General features: G+C 38.5%; 1 protein-coding gene across 3 annotated transcripts in view; it reads right to left on the reverse strand.

Moving 5' to 3' along the window:
• Window positions 1-2,287: 2,287 nt before the first annotated feature.
• Window positions 2,288-12,583, reverse strand: part of fhit (fragile histidine triad diadenosine triphosphatase) — a 515,756-nt gene continuing 505,460 nt past the window's right edge. For all 3 annotated transcript variants that reach the window (XM_049581795.1, XM_049581799.1, XM_049581789.1), the window contains 2 exons: window positions 4,672-4,782; window positions 2,288-2,423 (listed from right to left, as the gene is read on the reverse strand). In XM_049581795.1, coding sequence (XP_049437752.1) covers window positions 4,675-4,782 — 108 coding nt within the window. In that variant the 3' untranslated portion in view covers window positions 2,288-2,423; window positions 4,672-4,674. The remainder of the gene's footprint in view (window positions 2,424-4,671; window positions 4,783-12,583) is intronic.

A 12,583-nucleotide genomic window follows, 5' to 3' on the forward strand; every position in this document is an offset into this window, starting at 1 on the left:
GTGTGCCCGATCCAGCCCCATTTAGTTTCAAGATTAGTATCACCAATTCAGTGTCTGACCAACTCCACTTCTGTTCCTGAGTCACAGCATTAAATGATGTCCAGAAAACATTATGATGTCACAGTGAGGCTGACCTTTGACCTTTTGAATATAAAATGTCATCACTTCATCATTCAATCCTATTAGACATTTATGTGAAATTTTGAAATAATAAGCTTATGAATATGAATTTTGAGGTATGGCAAAAAACATGTTTTGTTAAGTCACAGTGACCTTTGACCTTTGACCACCAAATTCTAATCAGATCATACTTGAGTCCAAGTGGCCTTTTGTGCCAAATTAACATTTAAGGTGCTCCAGACATATCACATTCATTCTTTCTTGCCAAACTGCGGAAATACTCTTGTGTGCTATATTCCATCCACAAGAATGGGACGAATGGAACGATGGACATATAGATGAACAACCTTAAAACATAATGCATCCAACTACAACTTTTGCTTGTGCAGAGGCATTAATGGTAGTGCATACCTGAATTGTATTTTTCTAATTTGCATCAGGAGGAATATAAACAGAAGTAACAAAACACTGGTGAATTCTGTGGGCAGATTGGCATTCCAACATAAAAAAGTCAACACAAGGGAAACCCTGTACCATCAACGCAGGCTAAAAAGCAGGGATGGCGACTGATGATGTCCCATTGTCTTGTGGATAAATAATAATAAAAAATGTGTTTGGGATGAACAGAGATCTTCCCCGAGATGCTCACTATCGACGTGCTCAGGAATGCAACTACAGTACATTCCTTGTTGTTGATGTTGTCTTATTTTTTCCTTTCTTCCTTCTTTTCTCTCTGTTTGTTTGCTGTGTTTTTTTCCGTGTCTCTTTCCCTTTTCTGCTTCTTTTCCTTTTTCTTTTTTATTGATTGATCTATTTTAGTGATTTTGTATTGGAGGGGAGGATTTTATATAAGCCCTTTGGGCTTCTTTTCCTCTCCTGCACAGTTATTTGCCCTTGTATTAATAAATACAATCCTTGTTTTATCATTATGCATATGAATAAAAATAAATAAAAATAAAAAATAAAATAGTACAGTAGCATTGTTTTCTTGACAATGCTACATTGTGAACAACAAATCTGCATGGAAATCGTAGGAGATCCTGTTAACGTTAGTTGTTAGCTGTGGGTAGCCAGTGGCCAGAACCAACTGCTGAAGAAGGATACATTGAGTTATATTATGATGCGTTCAAGCTCTCTTCAGTAAAATTGAGTACTGGAGGAAGGTAAATTTTAACGTCCTCATGTGGTGTTCTAATGTAAGTAATGGAGAAACTTGAATACATACAATTATTTGAGGGATAAATTTATTGATGTTTAAAATTTAAAGTAGATACTACAGAGAGAATTGTGATGTATTATATATGGTGAAAAGACTTTTTTTTTTTTTAAAAAAGTTTTTCAGATGAAAAAAGATCATTTTAAAGGTTGTTTCATAAGTGTGTATGATGGAATTTGTTCTTGTTCAAAGGTAGTGTAATGAAGGGCTGAATACCTTTAGAACAGCTATCTTTTTATACTTACGATTTCCTTGTTTGGCTGGCATAAAAGGGGGATTAAACAAAAACAATTTAAACTACAAACAAAACAAAACAAAACAAAAAACCTTGGGTATTGTTATTGTCCCAGAACTTCACAATGGGTGCATACCTAGAAAAAAGTCAACTTGATTTATTTTTCTTTTTTTTTTTCTTCATCTCCCTGGTATTTCTTGACCCCTGGTGACTGTCATACACAGCAGTGTAAATGAGATTTTTTTCTCATAATTTCACAGATCTCAGAACAGCTGCTTCTCTTGGTCAACCACGTGTTTTGTTCATCAATGTGCTGTGTTGTGCTGTAGTGTACATTCAGACAATACATTATGTAAAACATGATAGGAAACCAGCAGCTGAAGTGGCTCTGCCACATCCCAATAGAACACTCTGGGTTTTTTTACATCCCATTTCAGACAGAGGGCAGGGGAATCATCTGCAGAACAAATATACCATAATCAAGTAGTTTTATATTATCCCTGTCACACAGACTATTTAGAGTTTTTTTAGTTAACAGATCTCACATGCAGGGCTGCAAGAAACTGTCTAATTATTATTGATTCATCCATTAATAATTTATTGATTGCTCTGTAGCCTCACCTTCAGGTTATTTTAACTGGCATGTCTGTTGTTATGTGTTAAATAACTTAAATGATAAATAAAAAAAAATGTTTCAAAGAATGGTGGCCAGTAATCACAAGCTGTGTCTTTGCATTTTATTTTGAAAAAGAAATACATCAAAGCCATGAAGCAGTGCAGATACAGTTTCACATTAATGTCAAGTAATCCTCCTGTCACTGTTGACCTTGGCATGAAGTGTTGATCAGCATCCTAGACAGAAAAGCAAACACAATTTAAGTTCATACATTTAAAGGGGATAGATATAGGATTCATACTTCCCGGCCAGTAGGTGTCGCACTCACACTTGCCGCTCTTGCTCCACTCTTCAATTCTACAGGTTGCCACGTAACCACATCAAAATATTGACATATTTTGGGCCCGTAAAAAAATTTCTAAAACAATTATTTCTCTACTGTAATTATTTTTTTCAGGAAAATATAGACGTTAATTCTACACCTTTCTAGACGTTCTGTGGATGTATTATTTTTGAAAATATATTCGTTTTGATGAAACAGCTATACATATGACCTTTAAGGTTATTTTTAAGTTATTGTAAGTTGGGATGTGACAACATGTAGATATAAAAATAACAAAATCCTCCATTAAAATAGACTTTTCACTTCACGTGAAGTACAAAATGTGCATGCATGCGTAAAACTGCCATAACATCCCCTTCAAAGCTGAATCTTTCAATCAGCAATTGAACACAGAAATGTCACATTTCGTCAGTTGTAAAGCATAGTGCACATAATGTACGGCGTAGTTTTGTGGACTGCCATTCAATAAAATTTGGGTCGAGAGAACGAAGAAATTGCGGTCGCTATTGACGGTACAATAACTTGACTATTTTAAATTGGTGGGTTTGCGAAAGGATGTAGTGATGGTTTGTTCTGACCAGGCAGTAGGTTGCTGTGTCTTACTACACTATTTTTTAGTATCGGCTATGCTCACTTGGATCCTCAACCAAGGATGTACCAAAGTAAGTACCAGGTATAGGTATTAATCACCCCTTTGGATAATGGAAAACCAAACAAAAAAGAGCAAGTTGAGTTGAGCCATGTCGTACCATACAGTGGGAATGTAGTATAATGATGTATTACTACCGAACGTGAAGCAAATTTTCACCTTGCATTTACTTTACATACCATTCAGCCACTGGAGTGTTTTGTGGAATATTTTGCAAATGACAAATATTTGTCCTTAACAGCTGTGCTAACAGTTGTGCTAACTAACTGGGAAAGGCAGCTAAAGGCTGACTTAGTTTGAAGAAAAGTACAATGGATAGCTGGAATCAAGTGATTTGAACATGGAGGCTCTGGTCTGAACCAGCATGAACCAAGACAGCTCCATTCTTTAATCGTATCCATATTGTTTACCTGCATTTTGTGCATTTTGCTTGGATACATCTCAACAAAAAAGCATACCCAAGTCACAAATACACATTTTAGAATTTAAAATGTAGTTCTATGTCTTTGCTTACTAATCTCTGATAATCCTCTCTTTTGTTCTGTCTCTTTACAGTACTGACATTGCCCAGCAGAGCTCTATGAGGTGCACAGAGACGGCGAAAATAAGTTTGTCCTCCATTTCTTAATCTTGGTAAAGTCAGGAGAATCTTTACTACACAGAGTCACATGAATTTCTAGCGAGAGTTAAAAAAAATCAACTCAGGCGAATATGTGAATAACGCAAATTTTACATGTTTGTATCATTCATGTCGGGTCATTTGCATCATTTGTTCCATCTAGCGTTTATTCACAACTTTGCATTGACTTTTAATGTAATTTCTACTCTGCATTTGGTGTGAAGGCACACCATAAGAGTCTGGCAAAGAGACAGGCAAAGACAAAGCGGTGCTTTCAGCGAAATGCTAACGCCAGCTTGCTAACATGCTCACAGTGCTGTTATTATGCTGTTATTTCAAAACTACAACTGTCAGTCTCATGGTGGCACCAGAGGGAAACTCAGAGGATCACTGGAGACATCAGGGGACAACATCAGGGAACTAATGATGTCTACTAAAAATGCATTCACTCTATTGAGTAAATGCTGAGATATTTCAAAGAATAGGTAAAAACAGCCAGGGGTGAAGAAGATTCATCTCCAGCAATATGAATGCCTGTACTAAATTTAATGGCAATCCATCTGGTAGTTGGTGAGATATTTCAGTCTAGACCAAAGTGGCTGACCGACTGAGAGGCTGACATTGTTATCCCTAGAGCCAGAGCATAATGCATAATACATTGTGATTCTGTGACATTATTCAGTACATTTTTGGACAGTTTTTAGATACAGAGGGGGGTTGTTTCTTTTTTTCCTGGCTAATCCCCAGTATGTCAGTGAATCCAAAATCACTGTAATCCTAAACTAACCTTTATTTGTGGCCAGGTGACTGCCTGTTATATTTAGTGTTTTTCAGTATTATTTCAGGTTATTGTTTCTCCCCTTTTGAATTTACCATTCAGGGCTTCTCAAGCTGTTTCCTCAAATCAGAAGCTTCTGCTGCCATCTCCTCTTCCGATCTCCACTTGGAGGGATTGTCTTCATCCTCTCGATCATGCTTTTGCAACTGCAAAAAAACAACAGTGTACCGGTGCAATGTCAGAACAAAGTCACTCCTGTTTGTTTACCATTTGATATCATGAGCCTGGCCCTGAAAAAATTGTGTGAAATGTCTCCCAAGCTAAAATGGAACACTAAAAAACACAATATCACACAACAACCTCTACCCTGTCACTTCCATTGGGTGTACTGCAAACCAAGCTCTAAGTGTCTCTTCTCTGCCTCTGTGCAAGATTAGTTCAACTAAATATGCAAATGAATTTTGTGATTGGTCAGAGAAATTAGGGCATTGATGAAATGATGTCTTAAAGGGATAGTGCACCCAAAAATGAAAATTCAGCCATTATCTACTCACCCATATGCCGACGGAGGCCCTGGTGAAGTTTTAGAGTCCTCACATCCCTTGCGGAGATCGACGGGCGGAGCGGATAGCACACCTAATGGCAGACAGCGCCCCAGACTAACGTCCAAGAACACAAAATTGAATACACAAAGTATCTCCATACTGCTTATCCATAGTGACCCAAGTGTGCTGCAGCCGCGACATAAAAAGTTGTTTTGAAAAACGTCATATGAACTCTGTTTTTAGCCTCACTGTAGCCTGTAGCTCTGACTGCTTCTCTGTGCTCCGCGCTCACGTGTGCGCGCTTGAGCAAGACCAGCGAAAGCATGAGCTTTGCTCACCCGTGTTTACATCACGTGACATGTGCACCACAGGGGGAGACAACAGTAACCACAGAGCTAAAAGATAATTTGCACTACGGTCTTTTAGCAAAGGACAGCCCAACATGTGTGAAGACTTTGAAATTGAGGAGGAACAGCATTTCTTTGTTGAGCTGTATTTGTTTGAGCCCGAGTATACGGACGGAACTCAGGCTACTGGATGAAGCAGCCGCCGCAGCTCATGAGCCTGACCCTCAGCCAGCCGCAGAATACCGGAGTCGAGCACTGGAAACCTGGTGGTGTAGTTGTTTCAAATGCAAAGCAATGCCAACGGATGAGGAAAGTCTTTGCTGCTCAGACTGGGAATTGGCGATGCCTGCACTTGAGAATCTGGACATCAGTAGTGACGAGACTGCTGCTCTTCAGAGACCGTGCATCACCGATCACACTGAGCGCGCACACGTGAGTGCGGAGCACAGAGAAGCAGTCAGAGCTACAGGCTACAGTGAGGCTAAAAACAGAGTTCATATGACGTTTTTCCAAACAACTTCTTATGTTGGGGCTGCAGCACACTTTGATCACTATGGATGAGCAGTATGGAGATACTTTGTGTATTCAATTTTGTGTTCTTGGACATTAGTCTGAGGCGCCGTCTGCCATTAGGTGTGCTAGCTGCTGCCCCCGCCGATCTCCGCAAGGGATGTGAGGACTCTAAAACTTCACCAGGGCCTCCGTCGGCATATGGGTGAGTAGATAATGGCTGAATTTTCATTTTTGAATGCATAATCCCTTTAAACGCCTAGAGGCAGATTGTAGACTCAAAGACAAAAAGAACTATTCTGGAAAAAAAAGGCCTCATCTTAATGTGAGGATCTTAAAACCCACAAATAAATGCATTTTGCTATACTTGTTACAACAAGAACCTCTGCCATGAAACCAGCTCTACTGATGAATGATTGAGCAAACAGAGACCACTTGTCTTCATGACTCCACCTGAGTTTGTAGACCCAGAGTTATCAGACATAACTACTGTCCTCTATTGTGATATTTTCTTTACTGAAGCCGAAGATAATATGAGGATTCAGCAGTCTGGGTTAGTCAGTGGTTAGTGGTTATCTGCCAGCATCACATTACATACAATGTAGTCACATTTTTTAAAATTTAATCTATATATTTATTTTTTGTGTCTGTATCTTTCTGATGAAAAATCAACGTGATTTGGGGACTGGTATTCTGTTGACTGTTGTCCATGCCACTAGGGGACAGTAGTGGAGTGTTTGTGGCTCAGGGAATGTCTTTACATAGTTTCTTACCAATCTGCAAACACTTCTTTCTCAGCATTTCTCATTTTAAACAGGTTAGTTTGGTGTGTTGTTCCATTATAATATTAGGTAAGTGTTTTGAAATTGAAGCATAACTTTTATATGCTTATGAAAGTGGCTCTTGTGTGTAAACTCAGTAGTTTAGCCCACAGCAGATTAGTTAAAGGGCTAGCATATACATGGTATTGAACTAGCACAGTGCATATTGTTCATGCAGGAAACTCCCACTCCTACTTAAGACATTTAAAGGTTCTGTATGACATTCAGAGCTTAAATACAGCAGGAAACCACTGTTTGCTATGTGAAGAAATGGTGGAGTAATGGCGTCCTGAGCAGAGAATGAAGTCACGCTACCTCTGTGTATGTTGGAATCCAAGCCTCTCTGTGGCTTGTTGTGGTAAGCCGGTCCAGCTTCATGTCTGTGCATGTGTGTATCCCACTGGCTGGCTCATTGCCGCCAATTTGCACTGTGCTCACATGGCAGTTACCGCTGATATTGCAATGATGTTTTTGCGGAAGCATAGCGCCCCACCTATCCCCACATAGTGACTCTGCTTAACAACATTAGTTAAGTCACCACAGTTGCAGTTGTTTACTACTGTAAATTAATTAGCACTGTTAGCTGCTAGCCCCCAGCTCAGCCACTTCTATTGAGAACTGTGCTCAGACAACTCTTACGCTCTGAATATCACAAAGAGCCCCTTAAAGAAACTGTGAGACACTCCTGTAAGATGGTATTTTAATGTGTAATGTTAGAATTTCTAAGCCTGAGAAAACAAAGAAACAGAAAAATGATTCACCATTGTAGTGTTTTTTAAATCCCCAGAGACTTTGTTTTGCCTCCAGGGCCGAAGCTGATGTTCACTTTGGTGCTAACTTCCCTCACTTTACCCAGCAGCTGGTAAACAAGACACAGAAACTCAAATGAGGCTTCGGAAACAGCAGTCTTTTTAAAAAAAAATTTTATGGACAAACTGAAACTTACACTGTTCATTTATTACCACTTGACAACTTTACTGCAAATCTCTTCTCCGCTCAATCACCAACACCTGTCTGCTCTGAGCGCAGCCACCGTTACACCGTTGACAACACACTCACTATGTACACACTATGTATTGAGACGATCCTTCACGCAGCTACACCACCCTTTCATCAAGTGCATCAAACTGTGTCAACACCCTAAAAATACTGGATTGAAACGCCACGTTTAAAACGGAATTCCAGGAAAATGTACATTAAAAAAAACAGTGGCACAAAACATTACAATATCTTAGAGTCCCCTCCTAAATTAAGCTTTCTTGGGAGCTGAATCCCCATGCTCCCCCCATATTTTGAACCCTAGTAATCTGTTTTGATTGAACTGTGTTTTATATGCTGTGTCTAACATTACAAGTTAAGCTCACAGAAAAAGGTCAATAATAGGCTATACTTTCCAAGTAAAACTCTTATGCTAAAAATGGTAACAAGAAGTGATAAATCCTTTTAAGCATCCTGTTACCGAAATTCGCTATCCAACACCTATCTAAAGCGTACCCAAAGTAAACAGAAGGCTATTCTGGTTCCATTTTAAGTATGTGTGCATGCAGGTCTCATTTGCAAGGCAACATTAGTTTTTCCTCAACAGTCATAATCACTGTGAGTGCTTCCATCTTTGAATTTTAAATTTTTAACACACTGAAACTTTTTTTTTTTCACCTTTGCCTGGATATTTTCTTGATAAAAGATGCTGCAGATGACTAGTAGTGGAATGTATTAACTGGAAAACACAATGGGGCCATGTCATAAAGCCTCACATTGTCCAAATTCACAGAATAATATCACAGAAAATAAACATATTCCACATGTTTTCTAAGGTTTTGTCCAGGTACTTTTTAAAAAGAGAGGATAAAACAATGTACTGATTGTGTGATTATGAGTGACAAACAAATCAACACAGACAAAATTGTCTGTTTAGGAGCTTACTGAACTTATCGAAATTGATAAGAAAGACTGTTTTATCCCTTAAGACATTATAGAAGCCATTTGTTTATAATTTCTGTACATTTATAACAGTCTGTGGTGCCTTAAAGGTGCTCAAGTCAAGAGTGTCTCTGACTACAAGACCAATGAGCCACTGGGCCAACTGCTGTCTCTTTAAATGGCTTTAAACCCAGGAGGGGTCAAGTGAGGTGTCAATGAAAAAGTTGTTAGGTGTTTATCTGTAGGACGGATAATATGTGGAGAAATATTAATGTTTCAAATGATGCAACGGCAGTTCCTGGATATCTGAGGATGTAATACTGTGTTTGGACTACATATTTTACTGCATTTAGACAGGCCTTTGGATTTCCACCATACACATAAACAGCTACTGCTAATAAATTGCAGTGTGTTGAATGTTAATATTCCTAACAGAAATATGAATAGATTGAAGAAAGTTATTTTTATGTGTAGTTATTTTTACCTTATTTGATTGGGGACATAAAAGGTTGCAGTGACTCATTTGTCCTGGAATATTTTCAGGGCATTAAAAAATGTTCTTCATTTTGAAATCTTATATGAGGTTCATTTATTTAATCATATATATCCAACTGAATTTTCTATACCAATTCTCAAAAAAGGTAAAAAAAAAAAAAGGTAAAAAAAAAAACAAACAACAACAACACATAAACACATAAAGCACATATAAGCATATGAAATAATTCTAATTCAAATCTTATATTTATTGATTTGTAAATTGTCTTCAATTAAGTTGTAAATTCTACTGTTGTCTTATTTTATCCCCAATTTTCTTAGTTTTCTCTCTTTTTAGTCTCTCTACCAACTGCTTAAAATATTAAATTAAATTAAATACTTACTTTTTCTTTTTATATTGTTATATTGAATGGATTTCATTAACTTTCAATTTTGTTTTTGTTGTACTTTTAACCCTGATGTGCCCCCAAACAGTGCCCCAATAAATTATATACATATTTTGTGACCCATTAAGCAGAGAAACAGCATGGGGCCCAGTTTTAACTGCCAGGGCAACACATGGGGAGATGTCATATGCAGTTATTGTTTAGACAGTACTGAGCTGCAGGCCGATCCCAGAGGTTTGAAATGAGATGTCTTGTATGGCAGAGTAAAAACATAAAACAAACAGCACAACAACCTCAGTGAAGGACTTCAACTTTATGTCCTTGAGATATATGTCTGCTTTGCGTGTTCTTTTTACACAACAAAAATCTCTTTTTGTCTGTCACTGCTTACAAATTCTTTTGTGAAGTTAGAAATACAGTGAGATTGTGAAATTCTTTCTTAATTTCTTTCATATAAAACATCTCATACAGGCTTCTGGCCTGAGTAGTTTGCTGTCTTTTATTCTTAACATGTCTGCAAGCTTAAGCACCAGGGGGTCATTACATCAATACTGTTACTCCTGTCAGCACTGTCCTCTTTTGTTGGCTGCATCTCTGCCCTGTGGCACCACTCTCAACAGATGTGACCCTGGGTAGAGAGCTTGTCAGGAAAGGCCTTTAACCAAGCTGAAGAAAAGCCTGTCATGTGACCAGGGAACATGTCTCAGAGGATGGGAAGTAACTAACACTTACTCAAGTGCTCTTCATAAATTAAATCTGAAAGACTGATACCACAATTCATATCTGACAGATTTAAATATGTTGTTTCTTAGTGCATTCTGTTCAGCCCAGATAGCAGAAGAAAATGTTGCCATTGTATGTTTCAGCAAACAATGGACATATTACATTTGTACAATTCAAACATATAGTATCAAGAGTGACATAATATTTGAGGTGACTTTGTTGTTATGAAGTGGACTAGATGGCGGATGGCATGACAGCTAGGCAAGATGCCTGCCAGTTTGAGACAAACAACAAAACCGGTTGTTTTTTAACTGAGTCATTGCCATGTTTCCAGCGGCTTTTTAGCCACCAAACATGGTTGTTCTTTAGTGACCTGTTGCTGTTTTCCACTGGGGATAGTCTCCCAAAAGCAGTTATTTTTTTACCGGAGACATCACTTTGTTTCCAGCTGGGATAGTGCAACGAAAAGTGGTTGTATTTTACCATGTGGTGTTGCAGCCTGGTCTCACTCTCAACTCTCAACTCAGGTACTGTTAGCATTAATATGAGAGGGCACTGGGCGGAGGCAGTTTCTGATGCTGTGGGCAACTGCTGTAGCATAAAAAGCAAGAAAGTCTGCATGGGTAGGAGGGGAGCAGGTTGGGTCAAACAAACACTGGACTCCAGAAACCAAAAGTCAATCCAGAGTTATTTGAAGGCGAATTTCCGTTTCCAACTTCCATTTATATATAAGTAAATATGCTGAACCATTGCGATGGATTCAGAGTTTGCAGTGACGCCAATTATGTTCCGCCTCGCTTGTTCACCGCACGGACTGTTTAACCTGGCAACAACTGCAGCCGGCTCAAACGTGATTGGTCAAACAAAAGCCTACAACCGGAAACCAGGGCTCTTCCGCTCTTCTTCCGGAGGCAAGATCTTCGGGGGTTTGCCTACAGACTCTACATTCACTGAATGTAGAGTCTGTATATAGACACTAGCATGTAACAAGCAGAAGTGGACATTTCCTATAAAAACAGTATTTTGAAAAGACACAGTGCATGGAACAAGTGTAAATTGACATGCCGTCCCTGAAAGTCCAAAACTAAAGCAGGAGGGTACCTAGAGTGTCATATTTTGACGTGTAGTCCCACTAACCAAGCACCTGTATTTAATGAGTTGGGATGAGAATGTGTTAATGTCATTAGAAGCAATGTGAGACAACTCAGTAGGCAGAGGAAATTTTTTTTTTTCACAGACTGTCTGTCTCATGTAGTGCTGTGTGGATATGGAGGCAGATTCAACAAATATGACAAAAGCATTTTTTTTTTAATAAAAGTTACCAACTGTAGCTTTAAATATTACTACGGTTGAATGAAGAAAAAAAAGATCACACATTGCATTATCATTTTGGGATGGGAAATGCTAGCTTAATGTTAATGGAAGTCATGTTTTTCTATCCACATTGGTATGACTGTGAAAACAGAGAGATGGTAATACAAAGGAGAAAGTGGGTTTTGTGTCTTGTGGTGCCCCAGTGGCATCTCTACTAGCAGCTGAGCTGATGTCCAAACATTTGCCTGGGTGTGTGTATGTGTGTGCTGTGTGCCTCCCTGTTGAGCCGTGTTAAACCTCTTTAGTACAGCTCCTCTTCTCAGTTGCGGAGCTGCCAGTGTGGACACAGAAACCCTACTTGCTCTGACAGTGATGAACATGTCCATGAATACTAATGTTCTGCGTGTCTTCATCTACTGCTGGCTAAAGCAAACACAAGGGAAATCGGGAGCTGTAATGACACCAATGCGTAACTTAGTTCTTATTATACTGAAGACTATTGAAGCTTTCGTTCATTTCTCAATACATTTGATATCAAATTTACTATGACAATTGCAAACCAATTGAAAGATAGATAGATAGATAGATAGATAGATAGATAGATAGATAGATAGATAGATAGGGGGCAAATTTGCATGTCACAGCAGCAGTAAAAGAACACCCACACAATACAAAGAATAGTGTAAAAACAAATGTCAAATACAACTACTCACATAAAGGCAAAAAAGATGTGGCCTTTTAAGCATGTGAATGGACATAACAGTGTATACTGCAGTAAGGTTTGCAAAATGAATAAGTTAAAAAGTGAAGACATGTATCGCACAGTGTCAGAAGTTACACAGAATGTAAGTCCAGTTTGTCAGTCCATTATGTGGATGAATTTAGTCATTTACTGTTTAGTTTATTTACTGCTGTTCAATTTTTTTTAATATATCATTTTCTAAAT

Source organism: Epinephelus fuscoguttatus, linkage group LG1 (assembly GCF_011397635.1).
Source record: "Epinephelus fuscoguttatus linkage group LG1, E.fuscoguttatus.final_Chr_v1".
Taxonomy (NCBI): Eukaryota; Metazoa; Chordata; class Actinopteri; order Perciformes; family Serranidae; genus Epinephelus; species Epinephelus fuscoguttatus.